General features: G+C 41.6%; 1 protein-coding gene across 1 annotated transcript in view; it reads left to right on the plus strand.

Annotated features, from left to right (window-relative positions):
* Window positions 1–19,190, plus strand: part of LOC111874944 (discoidin domain-containing receptor 2) — a gene marked incomplete at its 5' end in the record, with an annotated part of 144,583 nt that overhangs the window by 53,900 nt on the left and 71,493 nt on the right. Inside the window, 1 exon segment of the mRNA XM_023870829.2 lies at window positions 17,731–17,938. Coding sequence (XP_023726597.2) covers window positions 17,731–17,938 — 208 coding nt within the window.

Here is a 19,190-nt window from a genome sequence, read left to right on the forward strand (position 1 = left end):
TAGTTCAATTTAATGGCTTCATGTCACTCACAAGTTAGTTTGATGTTACATACATTTTTAACATTACAGAAACCACATATTCCTGCCAATTTCAATATGTATTTGGTAATCAACAAGTGTGTAACACCTGTCAAAGTTCCACACTTCTCTGGCCATTATCTACGTAACCGTTCAACTTTGGACATAGGTGTTTTTGGGTATCGACATACTTTAACATGAGGAACACCCTCCCGAAGTCTGGCACATTACTCCTGGGACACCCTGTATATAATATATGTATTGGAATTGATGGCGAGTCATTTTGTCAAAATGTCTGAATGAAAAATAACAAACTATTATAGCCTGAAGACCCGTTGCTAAGTAATTACTCTGTAAACAACGCCCATTGCTAGGCAACACGCACCAGTGGACTGACTACAAAGAGGTGTACTCTAGGCGGTCCATGCGGCAGCTACGTGGTGCAACAATGGAAGAACTGTTAGAAGTGATTCTTTTTATGCGATCCGCACTGAAGTGTTATAAGCAGGACCAGTCTAGAATTTAGTAAGTTGGGAAAAACTCACCGGCCAGTAAGGGGGCTAAACGAGGAAGCTGATAAAGCTACGGCGTTGGAAGTCGTTACCAGACAACGACTGGTGAAGACATAGCAGGCTGAAAGGAAATAGTGTGTGATGTAATGAATTGTAGAGTGTGTGAATTAGCGATAGCGCTATAGTTGCATGTAGTTACGTGTTCAGTAAATCCAGTTATCAATCCAAACCTCGTCTATAGTCACTCAAAATCGTGATAGTATCAGCTTCCTTCGTATTATCGTGTGGGATATGAGGCAGTGGTCAAAATTCACGTCATATCGTTGAAAATCCTGGTCTCTTTACTTAAACTCAAACTGAATTATTCCTTGACATAATCTAGTTGTCTTTTTCTGAAAACAGTAAGAATTTCAGAATTCCATCCCATCCAAACTCCCATGATATTATGAACAAAAAAGCAATGATTGAAGGTTAAATTTGTTACTAAGTTTTCTTTATTTCTAATTAATTTTGACTTTGTTTATGATTAAATATTCTCCTAAACTCTTCGCTTTTTGTAAGTAAAAGTAAAAAAAAAGGTAAAGCTATCCCTGTAACAGGCCGTGAAGGCCCATAGGGTTGTGAGACGTCGAGGCTCCCACATTTTCTAGACAATCGGCTCACAGATGGCGGTGAGGTTATCAGCCTTACACGCCGGTCACCCTTGGATTCTCTGTCCGTCTTCAGGTAAAACCTACTCAGTTGGGCCCAAACCGGAGATAGGACTAGCTCTATCGATTGAGCCCAACTGAGTAGGTTTTACTTAAGACGGAGACAGACTCTAGTCTCCGAAACGTTGTGTTTTAAATAAAAACAGGAGGATGGATACTGTCCAGAAACATAATATTGGTATTAATTTACCATCGTCACAAAATTTTAGATCTTATTTTTGCTTTTAATTGTTTCCTGCTTAAGATTACATATGACTAGAAGTATATAGATATAATGAATTTTGAAACTGTTAATGAATATAAATCTATGCGAAACTATAGCTTACAGTTCGACTCTTCTACGATGGTTTCATTTTGAATACTGTTTCGCGCATTATTCTATAGAGCCAAGCCTAAGAATAGCTTCCGGCAGAGAACGCACGATAAACAGTCGTATTGTTACAGGCAAACATAACGACAAAAGAGAGCTCCTTATAGGAAGCGTGTTTATCAAACACAACCTCTGCTGTGGACAGGTTCATTACTGATTCAATACTGGTGTTCTTCTGGTGCTGCGCCGCCTCCTTTGTGAACGGACCCTAGCAGCCGGCGGCCATGTTACCAAACACGAAGATATACTTCCAAATTTGATGATTCAGGAATTCAGTTCTGTTCACACTACCTGAATATGACAAACATGAAGTGTTACGTAACAATCAGAAGCTTAATTTTAAGCTGATGAAATATGGTAATAACATATTCAGATGTGCATGGATAAAGCGTCCAAGACAAATTTTGATAATTCAAGGGTGGTGGGATAGCTCAGTCAGTATCGTGAAAAAGATTACTGACTAAGCGATCGCGGGATCGGGGTTCGGTTTCCTTCTGGGTCAGATTTTCTCATCTTCATACGGTCACACGGCTTGGGACCTCATCCAGTTTTCTTTCTAATGATTATGGGGGGTAAGGCGGCCGGAACATGAAGCTGACCACCGTTATCTAGCGTCAAGAGTAATCCATGGGACGACATATCCACCCCATATGACTTCATGGCTTCATGCTTAATTAAATACAGAGGCGAGTTTACCTTTGAGGGTGAAGACGAATTCTGCCTGCTGTGGTAAATGTTAACAAAGATTAATATGTAATAGAACAAACTTACATAACGATTTTTTGTCACTATTAGTAGTATTATTGCAAACGGGGACATCACTTTGAAGCACTTTTTTTTTATTCAGTTCTATCATGGCCTTAAATCCTGCACTTCCCTTCTGGAAAATGTTGGTCTTCATGTTCCTACTCGCAATTTTAGGGACATCATAAGGATTAGTGCTTGTCCCGCCAGTAAACATTGCCCTTCTGCACGGTGCGCCTATCCTGCCAGCGCGGTGGGCAAAGATCCCGACGTATTTGTAATCGGGGCAGTTTGTCCTAATCACATTCTATAATATTCTACCTAAAATTCTTAATAATATTTAATGTTCTGTGTTATGTAGTTCTTAGTTATTACGTTCCTTATGTATTTCTCTTTGTCTTTGTTTCTGCTTGTTCGCTTCTTCTGTATTAATGTGTTTTCTTTCTCCAGTGCTGAAAATGTCTCTCAGCTGCTGCCAAGCGCTTCAGTAGATGGACGTAATTATTATCATTACTTTCACGTTTATGAATACATTATGGTAACCATCTCGTCCTTTTCATTGCTGTTTCTAATGATTCATCAAGGCATGCAGTGGCTTTTCTTGAATGGTTCATCAGACAATCGCAAAACCTCTCCGAACCCGGACAACATATAATCATCATCTCTTCGCGAGGAGGATTTCACCCCGAATTTTTGGCGGCGGAACGCCAGAAATCGGGAAACGGGTTAGCTCAGTCGGTATAGCGACGGGGTATGGGCTGGATGGCCCGGGTTCAATTCCCGGCAGTGCAAGATTTTTCTCTTGTTCACAGTGTCCATAGATACTCTGAGGCCCACCTAGCCTCCTCTCCAACAGATACTGTGAGCCCTTTCCCCCGGGGTAAAGCAGCAGAGAGTGAATTTGATCACTCCAGCATCTAGTACCGAGGTCATGAATATTGGAGCTACACCTCCATTTTACCGTACGTCTTCACGACATGTGTCTCCCTCTCTCTCTCTCTCTTTCCTGTTGCTCCCACTTTGAAGCATAGGGCATTCGTGAAACGCTTTGTTTCACTTCAGTTTATCAATCCAAAGACAGACGATAGGACTCCTTGGACGGGGGATCATCCTGTTATAATGCTGCTACCTACACAGGACAAACAGAATAAACGCACACAGACATCCATGCCTTGAGAGGGATTCGAATCCACGATCCCAGGGTTCGAGGCGCCTTAAACCGCCCCGCCACTGTGATCGACTCTTCATGGCACAGTGCTTAGCTAATTAACAACTTTATCATCATCATCATCATCATCAGTAATCTGTCAAGACGACAGGTCCACAGTCTCTTCCAAAACAATTCCTCCACTTAATGCGATCTAGAGCTTTCGCCTTCAAATGACAGTATCCTCTTCTGTCCCCAAGGTCATCGAGCATCTTCTTACGTCTTCTTCCTCGTCTTCTTGTCACTTCTCTCCGCCCCTCTATCTTTCCTTCGATGACTTCTTTTAGAAGGCAGTTTCTGCGTAAAACATGACCAATCCAATTAGCCTTCCGTTTTCTTATTTCATGTAGGATATTCCTCTGCTCACTGACTCTAATTAACACTTCTTCATTTCTTACATAATCGGTCCAACTGATCTTCTCCATCCTTCTCCAACACCACATTTCAATACTTTCCAGATGTTTCTGATCTCAACTTTATCATTACACCAAAAATCGGCGTTTATAACCAGTTCTACGGCAGGAATGGAGATCAGAAAACAACTTAAGTGTGAGACTGAACCGTAATCACGAAGGAAATTTCTGTTCTTGACTGAAATATTTTTTTATTACTAGTGGGGTGGGACTAAGTCCCTTGTACTGCGGCCACTTCTGGCCTATTGTACCAGCCCCAGATGAAAGGTGAGGGTGATTGTGGAGCAATTGGTGGGATGAAGATTGACAAGGGAAGCCGAAGTACTCGGAGAAAACCTGCCCCAGCGCCACTTTGTCCACCACAAATCCCACTTGACCGAACCCGGGCCGCCGCGGTGGGAAGCCAGCGACTAACCCCTTGAGCTATGGCGCGGCGCTTTACTGAAGTAGGATAATGACGAGCGCCTCTGACGAAATACACAATACCCAACAGGAGTTATCGGTGCGCTATGTACTTTTAACAACTTATTGTCCCTTCCATCGAGTGCAACATGTGGCGGACGTAGGACTGGATAAGGAAATTGCCTGCTTTACCAGCTGCCTCGGTTACGTACTTCCTGTCCTTATTGTTCAGAAGGTCTACAGAGTCAACACAGAGGGATCTGGAAAGTACTCGTATAGCGGAAGAGCAGATGAAAGTGAAAAGTCTTGGAAGAAGTGAGACACACCTTATTACCGCGGGAGTGGGGGGAGAGCGTCATTTTGTGAGAAGGTTCCCAGGCTTCACCCGCTTGTCCTTCTGATAAGGGAAGTATGAAGTGTTAGAAGTTGTGCCTTCAGGAGATGGAGTATGAAGAAAAAGGAAAGAAGTAACTGGAGAGGGTGAGAAGGAGGTGGTAAAAGTAAGATAAAGCTGTCCCTGTGTTTAATTAGTTAAACACCATGGTAAACGTAGTTGTACCACGTTACGCTGCCTTAAAATACAGCAACACTTAGATTTGCATAAATGTCCAGTTCAGACACGGAGTTTTCAATAAATCGGTATTTATAGATTATAAAAGGTTCTGACGAAGGTGTATAATACTCAGAATTATTGCGTTATGGGGCGTTGTCCATCCTCTGGTGTTCTACAGACTACAAAGCATGAGGTTTCGGAAACTGGATCTATTTGCGTCCTCAGGTAAGTGAGAGACATGTATTCTGTTGGGTCCGTTAGGAAGAGCTAACCTCAATCACTGGACAGCCCACGTCAATATATATATTATTATATAGCTATAATTATACTAAGGTGGTTTGCCCAGTGATTGAGGTTTCTAAGGAACCCAACAGAATAAATGTCTCCCTCCTCCTCACCTGAGGACGGAAACAGATCCAGTTTCCGAAACGTCGTGCTCTCTAGTTTATAGAACACCGGACGATGGAGAGAGTCCAAAAACCCAATAATTCGAAATCGGTATTTGTTTCCTTGCCGGTCACAGTAGCCGCGCGGTCTGAGGCATATACTGTCTTCGCTCGCTCGGATGCCGGGATCGTGGGTTCGAATCCCACACAAGGTATGGATGTTTGGTGTGTGTATGCGTTTATTCTGTGTTTTTGTTGTCCTATGTTTAGGTAGAAGCTTTACGACGAGCTGATCACTCATCCAAGGAGTCCTACCGTCTGTAAAATAATCATGAAACTTAAAATCAGAGGTCAGGGCCGAAGGGGGCTGTAGAGCCAGCGAAAAAAAAAAGTGAATACATTTGAAAATAATTACCTCTTGTGACGTAAGCTTCTACAGTGTAATCTGAATATTCTTTACAGTGACTCCTAAGAGAGTCAAATAAGTAAAAAAGTAAAAGAGGTCGCGCCCTAGGTCCTCATTTGTTTGGATGTTTAAATACCTGAGTAACGTCCTGAGCTGCTTCTGTTTAATTACGAGGAGAAAATGAGGCGGTCCCATGGGACGCCTTCCATGCAAAACATGGTCTTCGTCATTGATGATGAACTTGAAACAACATCACACGGAGGATGGTTAAGAGGAAAAGTCCTTCTTGCATGTTAGTCGCGAGAGGAATGTAAAGGATGTATGCAGAATACCAAATGGAGATCAACAGGGGGAGGTCCGTGTGATTGAATATTCCGCGCAACGTTTTATCTGTCGTGACACACGCTGGATTCTTAATGCAGCTAATACAACACGAAGACGAAGTAGGTGTAGTGTGACGATGACAAGCATGTGAAGCACCGTGTAACCGCCGTGACGAAAGTCACAAAGCGGATGTTCTTCCATCGACAGATTTATAAGAACTCTAGATAGAGTTCGGGTTAAAGTTATTGACGCTTAGCAAATTCATTAAAGAAAAGTCTTCTGGGATATGACACCGTCTAGATATTGTGTTAACCGATGTTTCGGAGGAACGTATCGACTCCGTCTTTAGGGTAGAAGAAAAGAGAAAAATCCGCTCAGCGAGGAACCAGCGCGAGCATGTGCATCTGCTTTTTCCTTCTACCCTGAAGATGGAGGCGATACGTTCCTCCGAAACTTCGGTTAACACAATATATACACGGCATCACATCCCAGAAGAATGTTTTCTTCATAGTCACCGCCATGAAAACCTCAGATCTTACATATAAATTCATTAAAGTTTCAACACTTTCAAAAGAGAAGCTTACCCGAATAACATATAAGAATTTTGTTCTTACCTGATAGAAATTCACCACAAATCTGTTGTGAAGTTAATTCAATTGACTACTATATGAAAATATATGGCTTACGAATATTTATTCATAAAGAAATATAAAACTGTCCCTGTAACAGGCCGTGGAGGCCCATAGGGTTGGGAGACGTCGGGGCTCCCACAGTTTCTAGATAATCGACTCACAGATGGCGGTGAGGTTGTCAGCCTTACGTGCCGGCCGCCCTTTACCCCCAAGAAGATTCCTGGTACTCATTTCTGTTAGAGGATGAGTCGACTCCAGGGTCATAGTGCGGCTGGAAGGATTAGGTCAGTAGAAAAATCGAGTGACGTCATCTGGAAGGGAACCCGGGATCTTCCGGCTTGTATCATAGTGCCTAAACCCACTACGCTACCGCATGCCCCCCTAGCACACAAGAAATGTTTAAGGATTACATTTAGGTGATGGCCACACGTATTTCAATATTTGACTAATATAAAAATCATGTATTATACTCGTATTGTGAGACGGACACAAGGCCTACGTGTCGAGTGTAGGGATCAATAGAATTCTGCACTGTCAACAGTAAAAATTATTACGAATCCCTTAACTACATCCCTATTTTATCAGTCAACATAGCCATTTTACGTTATTTTAATTGGTTTTAACTAACTGACTTCATATAACTTAGTCCTTCTTGAGAAGCCACCAGTCGCTCAGCTACTCAAGTTTGTTCCAATATGTATGGAACCCCAAGTTTCTTTACTGTGTTAATTGATTGTAACTACGTAGATTTAATATGCACACCCGCAGCTAGCGCCTTCAGTAGCGACGTAATAACAACTTGTGTAAAGTACAAGTGTTTCTTTAACATTGTTGGTTTGCCTACTTATGATAGGCACTAGTGGCCGAAACGTATAAAGCAGGGAAGACAATTTAATTAATTAATTTTTCTTTTCCTTGGCACTACAGCCCCAGTGGGCCTAGGCCTACCTCCATGAACTTCTCCGTTCACTTCGGTTTTTCTAGATCTTACACATTCGGTAGGACTCCTTGGGCGGGTGATCAGCTCGTCTGAAGGCCTCTACCTGTACACAAACTAAACATCCATGCCCTTAGTGGGATTCGAACCCACGATCTCGGTTTCCAAGCGAGCAAAGACAGTACATGCCTTAGACCGCTCGGCTACCGTGACCGGCAATTAATTAATTACCAAAATAATTATTTTGGTGGAATTCTGCTTTCTTATGTATTAATAGAGTGTAATTGTTAATGTATCTTCTAGAAATATATTATTTTTATGAGGATAAATCGAAATGAGTGAACCTGTTTTTGAGCGAAATGCGGAGTGCTATAGTTAGACAGTCTTGCTCAATACAACTGCGTAGCTAATATCTTCAGGAAAATAAAGTTACAGCTTCTAGCAGCGCAAGAGAAAAATATCGACTTTATCAAAAATAGTTCTAACAATTTTGATTAAATTTTATTCTTTTTATAGAGGCAATGAACAAAAATCCTAATTTGTAAGTCAGTATATTCCGAACATATCGCTCTTCAAGTAACTGACCTCCGACCGGAACCCAATCTCAAAATATGCTCTTTCTCAACAGCGGTTCTAAATGTTCTGATTACTCTTCTGCAATTTGTAGTATTTATAGTCCTAATTGAAACCGTATTGGCCATATTTCCCCAAAAATAATCTCCACTCTAAGGCCTGAAACGCAAATATCAATTCAATGAATAAACAGCGAATTATTTTGTACATTTAAAACAGATAAAATGTCTAAATGCTTATTTGATGATAATAGAGAGCTCTGTTCTGTAACAAATTTGCGAGAAAATATCTACGATGCTTTTGCACGATTTTTATTCGCTACCCTGGAAAGGTTGTTCATGTCACTAGGCACCGTGCGATGTCTCAGACACTTGCTCCATCAACTGTACCGTTACCGGTATGACAGATTGTTCAGGATATTTCACTGTTGAAGTTGAAGGCGACGGAAGGAAAGGTATAGAAAAGCCTCGCATTGTGAAAAAGGGGTTTATAAAAGTCTATTCTGAGACCTTATTGAGTGAAAGATATTGCATATACTAGCTTCATACTCGAATAGCTGCAGCGAACAAGTGTGTTGCTTGCCTGCCAACTTGATGTCAGTCATCATGTCGAGCACTCGGAAACACGTGTGACGTAACGATACATGTTTCGCAAAAAAAAAAAATGGTGTCAAATTCTTCAAAATCATAAAAACCATGCACATACGTATTTTGATTTATTTTGCTGAACATATAGCACTGTTACAAGTTAAAGAAGGGCACTATCTTCTGAGTTGTGACGCCATGTAATCCGGTAGAAGTGCACTGATATCTCGAATGAAAGTACTGCTTCCGTCTTCAGGATGGAAAAGTTAGCCAAGCAAATGACCAGAAAGAGAGCTCTGAAGATGCACGTCACAGTGAAACACTGAGAACAATCCACTAGACCACACCATTCACATTCGCAATGTAATATACGTAGTTCTTAGTAATTTCAGTGGCAACTTCAAAACTAATTATTTAGTTGTGTGTAGTGTGATAGATTCTTATATGTACCTCTGTCAGGAGGATAAAGTCGCATGTTACGTAGTGATCGAAAATTATTTTATCAAAATAGTGATATAAATGAATGTAAATTCCTGGAAAAAATATTATTTTGACACGGGGTTAAAGCGGCTGGGGCGTCAAGCTGACCACTCACCACTATCTAGTGCTGGGGTCAAGAATGGTGAAACTACACCTCAACTCCTCCATACATCATGGCGTGATGCTTAATTATTTAAGCACAGGGACAACTTTACATGTAACCTGCTTAATAACTTATTTTGAAACAACCAGCAGACACAGGGCGTAGTGTGCTCAGTACCCCTGTAGTTGTGCACGAAGATGGGCAGGATACGGGAAGGCAAGATGAGCAGCGCAAAGAAAGTGCTGCCATCTACTGAGACGCTTCATGTCCCTCATTATGTATGCAACTCGTTTTTTATTCTTCCTTTCCACCCGTGGGACTGGACTGTCTCTCTCTTACTCTCTCCTCCTGAGATGCTTCAGTCTCTCTGGCTCAGGACAGCGGTGGTTATTTTCAAAACGAACAACCTTGTCTAATTCAAGAGAAGACAAATTCTCATTCAGTTTTCAGCATATGATCTCCACTACAGTTCATGTGCAGAAATATTTCTTGTCTTTCAAAATACAGTAACATTCACTAGATCCAAAATGCAGAGTACCTCAACAGTACGACTCGTTTTCTAGTCCAAAAGTGTGCATCTCTAGTAAAAATTGTCCAACTGTTCCGCGTTGAGGGACTGTCATACTTCTGGTCAAGATTAGCTTGTCTCTAGATTAGATCACCCTAGCTGTAAATACTAAGACTATAGTATTGCATTGTAACGTGTAGGCTGGTACGCGCGACAAGAATGATGGGTTGTAGTTCAGAGGATTGGATTTATTGGCCCCTTGGTTATAAGTTCTCTCTTAATCACATTTACTACAGAGTTATCGCTAATTTCTATACTGTTACACACACAATACTCCTCTCCTAGCAATGCAGTTAAAACACAGGAACTATAACAGTCTCACTGAAGCACACACTCCCAATATCACTGCACTATAGCGCTCATAAAGTCTTCAGATCAAACGTTATATCTTCCCAGGCTGACCTCCTGTATGCTCCTGTACTCCTGGTTCCAGTTCGCGCCTCCAGCTTAGACTGAATTTATTTTGTCAAAGTCAAAGTGAAGTTGCAACTGACGGTCAGTCAGTTTGTCTATCTTGGTGTCGAGCCCCATCGGAAGCTCATGACCAGATGTTTATTTTTATATGAAAGTTGCTGTCCTGTCCATGTGGGGAACCCTCTCTGACGAGAGATCGGGTCTTTCATTTGTCAGTCATAGTCGGTAATATTAAGTCCATTATCATTATGTACACTTATTTACAAGGTTACTCTTAATAGCTACTCCAATGTACAATATATACAAGGCCTCTGTCAGTCCAGGCTCAGTACAGCAGACTATGTCCTATGTATTTACTATGAGTCTGAGTCTCATTTTACGACCGACGGTCAGTCGGCCAGTCTGTCTTGGCATAAAGCACCCATCTGGGGCTTGCGACCAGATCTTTATTACTGTTTGACAGTTACGGTCTTGTTTTTGTGGGCGCCCTCTCTGATGAGAATACGGGTCTGTCTTTTGTATATGCTGCTGGTTCTTGCCAGCGCAGTTTCTCGCGGGTCCGAGACCCTTGGTACTCGAGACCATACATTACTGTCTCAAATTTGAAACTTCCCTTTTCGTCACCTCCTACAACTAGCAGGGTCACGGTGGAGGTATTCGAACCCGCCTTCACACTATACTAAATTAACTTCTCTTATAAGCCCTCGCAACGGACCACACAGAAAGAACAGCCTCTGTTGTAACGCTTTCACCGAATTATTGCATAGCAACGGCCGCTGCACGGACTCCATAGAAAGCCAGTCACGTAATACCCATTTCGCCAGCCCATTGGCGCGCTGACTATTGCCTGGCAACGAGCTATAAACATCCATCCTATTGTTGAGTGCGCTTACGCGAGATGTTTATCACACCGTTTCCTATAGTAGTATACTAAGTTTCGCATGAATCTGCTGCCTCCAACTTCATGGTGGAACTGAAACGTGAAGGCAGGGGGTTCCTCCGGATCGAATGTAATCACTTGCGACACTGCACGGTGTCTGTCTCGGAAGTTTAATTTCTTTCCTTTGAGGAGTCATATAAACATGATGTATATTTTTAGAGCAGGCGGCCTGATCCCTTCTGTATCGCCAGTTCCGTGTTCTAGAATCTTCACATCTAAATCATCCTTTCTCAATAAAGCTTAATGGATTTTGCAGAAAGCGGAAACAAGGGTAAAATATTTGCTTTCAGTTTAGAGCAATGGCTAGAAAATAGTCTCGAAGACTGACACACCCTAAAGCAGTATATTACATACGTGTTTATCATGGATATAGCACCAGTGAATTTGTGTCAAGGGCCCAATGGAAGATTGGAACATGGAATTCAGGAGAGTACATGCACGCGGAAAATGGTGTCTTGCTTTTTTCTTTTCATGTGATCATATTATATGAGTAGTTTATTGAAAGCATGAAGCTTGCTTATCTCTTGCTGATGCACAGGGCATCCTAATGAATTATTTATTTATACAGATGTGATTAGCCTTAGCTTGATAGCATCAAAATGTGTTAGCGCATAGCTTTTGTCGGCCTTACTTCAGGGACAGGAAACAGTGAATATTTTTACTTTCGCAGTATATTACATATTGATGGGGCACGCGGTAGCGTAGTTGGTTGAGGCACTGTGCTAGAAGCCAGTAGGTCGCGGGTTCGAGTCCCGATGAGGTGGATTTTTTTTCCAACTTACCTACTCCTTCCAGCTGCACTATGACCCTGGGGTCGACTCAGCCTCTAACTGAAATGAATACCAGGAAATATCCTGGGGGGGGGGTAAGGACTGACAGACTTACCGCCATCTGTGAGCCGATTGTCTAGGAAATGTCGGAGCCTCGACATCTCAAAACCCAATGGGCCTCCACGGTTTGTTACAGGGACAGCTTTACTAGTTTATTACATATGGCTAGCACGATCCACAAGTTGTATATATATATGGGTAATATATTCTGCACGAAATGAAGTTCGGAATGCAGCTAGAACTTACTGAAATATCTCCTTGTAAGTCTGCTTATTTACTGTCATTCTATATAAAAAGTGTTTTGTAAGCGTGAGATTCATCATTTTTACCCAATTTCGGGTTGCCGTAGAAATGAATTGTCTAAAGTCAATATGTTGCATGAAGGCCAGTTATGTGTTAGGTCACGAACGAGCGAGAAGTCTTTTGTTTCAGTTCAGCTTGTCTCTTATGTTAGTAGTAATAATATTTTGATGTGGATATATGAAGTGTACTGTATGTGTGTTATTCGTGGGAGATGATGAACTTCTGCCTCCACCCATCTCTCGTGTAGGACTGGAAAGGCACACGGGAGAATGCAAGGGAATTGAACAGTACGAAACCACATATGGCGAATGATGGGACTTGCCGTTGGATTATCAGCAGACGATAAACAGTTAGCTATATAGTATACCGTATTTACGCATGTATAGGCCGCGTATTTTTTGCCAATAATTCAAGAGGAAAACTGGGGTGCGGCTTATATTCGAAATATTCGAAATCACACTTCATTTAAAAAAAATTATATTCATAATTAGTAATACAGGATGTAATACTCCTGAAATAATATTCCAAGAAAATTATTTTTTCTATAATTTCTGTCTGAAAATTGTGCTGCGGCCTATACACGCACGNCTCTTCTCCTCCTCCTCCTCCTGTCTTCTTCTGTCTTTTTCTTCCTTTCTTTCTTCCATATTTATCATTTCTTTCCTTCCTTTCTTGCTCTTCAGCTTCCTTTCTTTTACTTCCCTTTTCCTTCTTCTACTCTTTCTCTTTCCCCTCTTTCCCTCCTCCATCGTGTTCTCGTCTTCTCTCTTCCGTTCTTTATTATCCTCTTTTTACTTCCTGAGCCAGATGAATCCGGTCCTCAACCTACCACCGTATTTCTTTCAGATGTATTTTAATATTATCCTTCAATCTACCTTAAGTTCTTCCTAGAAGTCTCTTTTCTTCAGGGAGTTCTCAGAAACTTTGTATGCATTTCCCATGCGAGATACAGTTCACTCGTCTCCTTCTCCTTGCTCTGATTATGTCTGTTGTAGCTGATGTGTTAAAATTTATATTGTAAACATATTACATTTAGACGTAAGACGTAAAATTAAGCACCACGCTAAGAAGAGCCGAGTGGAGGTACAACTCCTCACGTTCTTAACTATCTCTCTAGTGTGGCTGAATGGTCATTTTTATCCCCCGGGCGTTTTACCACCGCACCAACTGGATGGGAGATGGAGCGGCTTCCAGAGTCTGTGCGGATTATGAGGTACTCTATCGGGATATGAAGCCTTGTTTGATAGAAAGATACCGACGTTTTGGAGGAACCTGTTGCCTTTGTCTTTAAATATTTTTCTTCCAGACTATACGGCATCACATTATTGAATACAGTAATATCCGTGTGACCTTCTTGCATGTGAACCTCCCGTTTAACGCTCTTTTTTACTTTATCCATATGACATATATGCACTTCCTCTTGGATTATAGCCCTGTGTCTTGTCAAGGAGATGATAGTGTCATTTTATCTCTGCCCATATAAACTCCTCTACGTAACTCCTTATTCTTGTACCCTGGATGGCAAATGGTGCCTGTAAAATTTACATGATGTGGAAGTTCCGTGTTTGGGTGATACGGAATGCAGGAGCTGGGCATGGAGTGACTTATGGCCACAAGAAGTTTTTTGAAGTGGGAAAGTTGTTTTCTTCTTTACTGGATATTTTATTTATGTTCGATGCATGATTTTTCTGATCGATGTGAGTTATATTCACTTAAATGCTTGCCTTGAAAATTCCGAACACGTGTTCTCTTGTGATGAACTGGTTCAGTTGAGGTTTGCATGTGCAACTTCTTACCTGGTCGTAAATAATCCAGAGGCTGTAAAGCATCGCCCCAATCATATTCAGAGGGAACGTGACAGTTCCAAAACGGATGCGTTTTCTAAAACCATGGATAAAATAAAATAGTCACATGAACTTTATATCCACAGTACAGCATCCATGAAGCTTACTCCTTCCTCAGAAGCCACCATTTACTCAGGAATTTCCGAACATTCTGTGGAACCCCAAGATTCTTTACCGTGTTCACATGAGTCCGCCATTGGTCCTTACCCTGAGCCAGATTAATCCTGTCCATACTGCCCCATGTTGTTTCTGTTAAGATCCGTTTCTATATAATCCTCCCACCTAGTGGTTTCTTCCCTTCTGGTTTTCCCACCAAAATCATAAATAAAATTACATCTCTCTCTCTCTCCCTCTCCCCCCCCGCTCTCGCTCCATGCGTGCTACATGCCCTGCCCATCTCATACTCCTCTATTTGATTAGTCTAATTGTATTTGGCGAAGAGTACAATTTATGTAGCCCCCTCCTTATGCAGTTTTCTCCAACCTGTTATTTTATCCCTCTTAGGTCCAAATATTCTCCTCAGCGCCCTGTTCTCAAATACCCTCAGTCTAAGTTCCTCCATTAATTTTATTATACATAAATGATTCTTAATTCCATGAAACAGATATCTTCGTTAGAAGTTAATAGTTAAGATAGAGTCTTATGCATGTAAATCGTACTTACTTTTTATAAATTATTGGTATATTGTATTATTTTGGTCCATTAAATAGCTCAGAACAGCTCAGAATATAAGTGTCTGGCGTCGAATGCTAGCAGGATTAGTGATCATTGAATCGAAAAGAACGTGAAAAGAAGCGATGTCTTTCTATCTGAAATACTGATCCGGTGTTTGCCTTGAGGGACGGAGGAAAACAACGGAAAGAGGTGTCAGTGTCTGGACTTCAACCTGGGACCTTCCGAACAAGAAGCTGGAGAGAGACGCCCGGTGTAATCGCATAGTCTGGTCTGGTTCTGAGATATCATGATGGGTACCAGAAGTATGAAAATTATGGCCAATCAGAAGTGCGCAGAATGTGGCGTGTGGACAGCTGTCGTTTCTCATGAAAGGGGACGTGAGGTCTGCCGAAACCCAATCCGTACACAAAGGTCTCATTTATCATCGCTCGAATGCACATCATTACGAAGAACGTCCTGATGATTCAGAATCATGATCGAGTTGGTAGAACTCCAGCTTCACATTCGAGAGGTCACGGGTTCAAGTCTCGTCCCGAAGACCGTCCATCCTGACCAACGTGCTTTTCGTTATATTTCTCTCTCCCCAGGAAATATATATATATATATATATATATTTGAATATATATATTTGAATATATATTTGAATAATAACTATTTAACTGCATTGAGCTGAGTCATTCTTTTGAACCCACCACTCGCTCAGCTACTCAAGAATTTCCCCTATACTTTATGGAACCCGAAGGTACATTACAGTGTTCACAATAGCCCACCACTGGTCCGTATCCCGAGCCGGATGAATCCAGACCATACCACCCCATTCTATCTCCCTAAGATCCATTCCACATCGCACACAATTCATTATTCACCCATCACCGGCCAGGTTGGTGTAGAAGTCACGTTCGTTTCTCTGTTTGTCCGTCTGCAGTCTTCATTTCCGAAGTCTGTGAAACATTACGAGAAATTTACGCTAAATATTGTGGATTTAATTTTGGACCGTATTCATCAGATGCAACCTCTTTACTCTAAGTTGTAAAGTGAACGTTGTTTGCTGCTTCAGGTAACAAATCATTGCTCGAAAAGTGAATGCATAATTTAAAATTCTTATTTCGTTACGGCCTGCAGTTGTTTGGCCTACTGGAAAGACGGCGTTTCTCAGTACGTACTGTTGTGGTCTTCTCGGGAGTGACACCGTTCAGTCTAGCAAATACCAATCTCTGGGACGGTGTTGCTGCCCAAATATTCGGGGTGTGTAACAAATTGCAAGGAGTGATAAATTATTTTTCCATATATCACTGTAGTTCGTGAAACATACCCATTATCGGAGGGAAAGTCAGAAGGAAAGAAACCACTGGGAAGACCAAGGCGTAAGTGGGTTGATAATATTAAAATGGATCTTGGAGCGATAGGATGGGATGATATGGATTGGATTGACCTGGCGGAGGATAGGGACCAGTGGTGGGCTCTTGTGAACACGGTAATGAACCATCGGGTTCCCTAAAATGCTGGGAAATTCTTGAGTAGCTGCAGAATTGGCGGCTCCTCAATAAGGGCTCAGCTCCATGAGTAAGTAAGTAAGTATCCATTATTGAGGAATATAAAATTTGAGGTTTTCACAGATATGGAGATTCGTATTGTTATATTGTCAGTTACGACGTTGTGTAAGCAGGTAAGTTGGTGTCATTATATCCTGTGACGATGGAAACAATATGTACCTCCGAAGTTTTGTTGCTAAAATACCAGATAATTCTTCACCACCGTGGAAACCTCAGCTCTTATATTTGTCATTTCGGCTTAAGTTTTAGAGAATATGGAGAACAACAATTATGTATTATGCTTTGCTCTTAATTACACACCCTGAATATGGACGTAGTGGGTTCTAGCGAAACGTTTATGTATTTCTACCAGACTGCGCGGCATCACATCATAAAGTCACATCTTCATACTCATTTTATTATGTTACCATAATATAATATATTGAACGTATAAGGGGTGGGCCTTCTTGGCCCTTGCACCGCGACCACAGTGATCTATGTGTCTAATATAATGTATTACTGTATGCAGCATGGATCTGTAATATAGATTATGAGATTCAGCAACAGGCCTGTTCCTGGAATGAATTAAAATGAAAAATATAGGGACATGGACACTGACGGTGGGGGGGGGGGGGGGGTATCTGCCTCACCTCCTAGAGGTTTGGATATGAATCAAAATAAAAAAACGGTATAGGGAACATTAACACCAAATATAATAAAAGTATTTTTGTGTTATTTTTCTATTTTGAATACTTCAGGATGAGCAGTAAAAATATATTAAAATAGCTGGAACGAAAGTGTGTGAACAAATGTTCCCACCGCCCCCTTAATAAATTGGTTGTCCATTTTGGGGAGGGGGATCATGTCTCTACCCTTCCAAGGAGGGTTGGAAAATTGCAAATAATTCGTATGAAAACTATGCACACTGTAAAATGAAGAAAAACTTTCAATTCTTATTGGACTTAAGGTTCTCAGAGCAGTGGCTATGAAGAGTTTTGTCTTCTAAAAAAGACTCTTTGTGGTCCAGTGAAAGTCATTTGACGTTTCGGAGGAATATATAGCTTTCATATTCAGGACTGAAGAGTAAGCAAAGCAAGAAATTCACCTTGCAGTCTACTTCTGCTAGTTTATTGCTTAGCTTACTCTTCAGTCCTGAAGATTGAGGCGATATGTTCCTCCGAAACGTCAGTTTACTTTCACCAGCGTTATGTATGAACCTCTTGTTTTACTTACGTGTATGAATTATTCTGTTGATTCTGGGTTGTTTCAGGTGTTCTCAGAAGCCAATATCATGTTCAGTGTCGGAGGGCGGTACTTCGTGGGCGAACCAATCACATACACGTATATCGAAGACAGGATCTTCGAGAATTCTAGGAACATTTCCATTAAACTTCACCATCGCATTGGCCGCTTCGTGAAATTACAACTTCACTTTGCTTCCAAGTGGATTATGATCAGCGAAGTCACATTCGACTCAGGTAGGCAATGAATCTTAGTAGCTATCTGCCGTACTGCAAGTTTTCGTCTCTGTTTCATTGCCCTTTTTTATTTGTGCTCCTGTACTATAATTCCCAAGTAGGTTGCTCAATTTCCTAACATCCACGCCTGAAATAACTTGTGCTATTTCTGTTTCTCCATACCCCTTACACATGTGATCTTCGTTTTAGTTGGTTCCTTTTCTATAATACATTTTATACTGCCTAATCACAATTTTGCACGAATAGAACAAATTATTCTCATTTCTCCTCGTAGCATATCGCACTAAATATCTTAGGATATTAGATAATTACTCTCCATTCAGGGAACTAGCACTGTTTGATTTTATTTTCATGACATAATTAACGTCCACACAGGCTGCATAGGGATAACGCTTTATTTTCATATTTTGGAGGTGCTCAGTTCGAATAACATCCGGAACACTTGTTACCCTGACTGAAATTTTTCGTTGTTTTTCTCAGTCCTTCCACTCAGTGTTTGGATGGTACTGTTTCTCTTTGCATCCTTTGAATTCCACGTTTATCTATGAAAATATATTTTTACTTGCGATAGCGCAACTGGCTACGGGCTGGACAACCGAGGGTTCAGAATTCGAGTCCCTGTAGGGCAAGAATTTTCTTTTCTCCACGTCATCCAGACCGGTTGCTTTGTCCATCCAACCTCCTATACAGTGGATATCGGGACTCTTTCCACGGGGGTAAAGCGGCCGGATCGGGAAGCTGACAACTCGCTAGTGCCGAGGTCAGGAAAACGTGGATCTACATATCCGCTTCCCCATACGCTTTCATGGCGTAGTGCTTAGTTAGATAAGCAGAAGGAAAACTTCACGTTTTAACCTTTCAACTCTCTCTTTCTCTCTCTCTAGTGGCATGATCTTAGTACCGTCTTTCACGAAAACTCTATTGATTCTCAGGTTGTTGGAGGAACAGACATAGGGACACGGTGAAATGTAGAGTTGCCCCTAGCACCATGCCATGAAGACGTGGGAGAGTGAAGGCATAGCTCCACCATTCTTGATCTCGACACTGGATGAAAGTGACTGGTCAACTTCACGCCCCGGCCCCTTTAGCACTGGGGAAAACGCCCCCAGTTCCCTTTGTATAGGGGCTGTGTGGGTCCCAGAGCCGGTCTGAACGCTGTGTAAAAGAGAAAAATCTTTTGCCCCTGCCGGGAATTGAACTCCGGTCGCCCAGGCCGTAGCCCGTTGCTACTGATCCATTGCGGCTCCTATTA

Source organism: Cryptotermes secundus, unplaced genomic scaffold (genome assembly GCF_002891405.2).
Source record: "Cryptotermes secundus unplaced genomic scaffold, Csec_1.0 scaffold661, whole genome shotgun sequence".
NCBI classification, from domain to species: Eukaryota; Metazoa; Arthropoda; class Insecta; order Blattodea; family Kalotermitidae; genus Cryptotermes; species Cryptotermes secundus.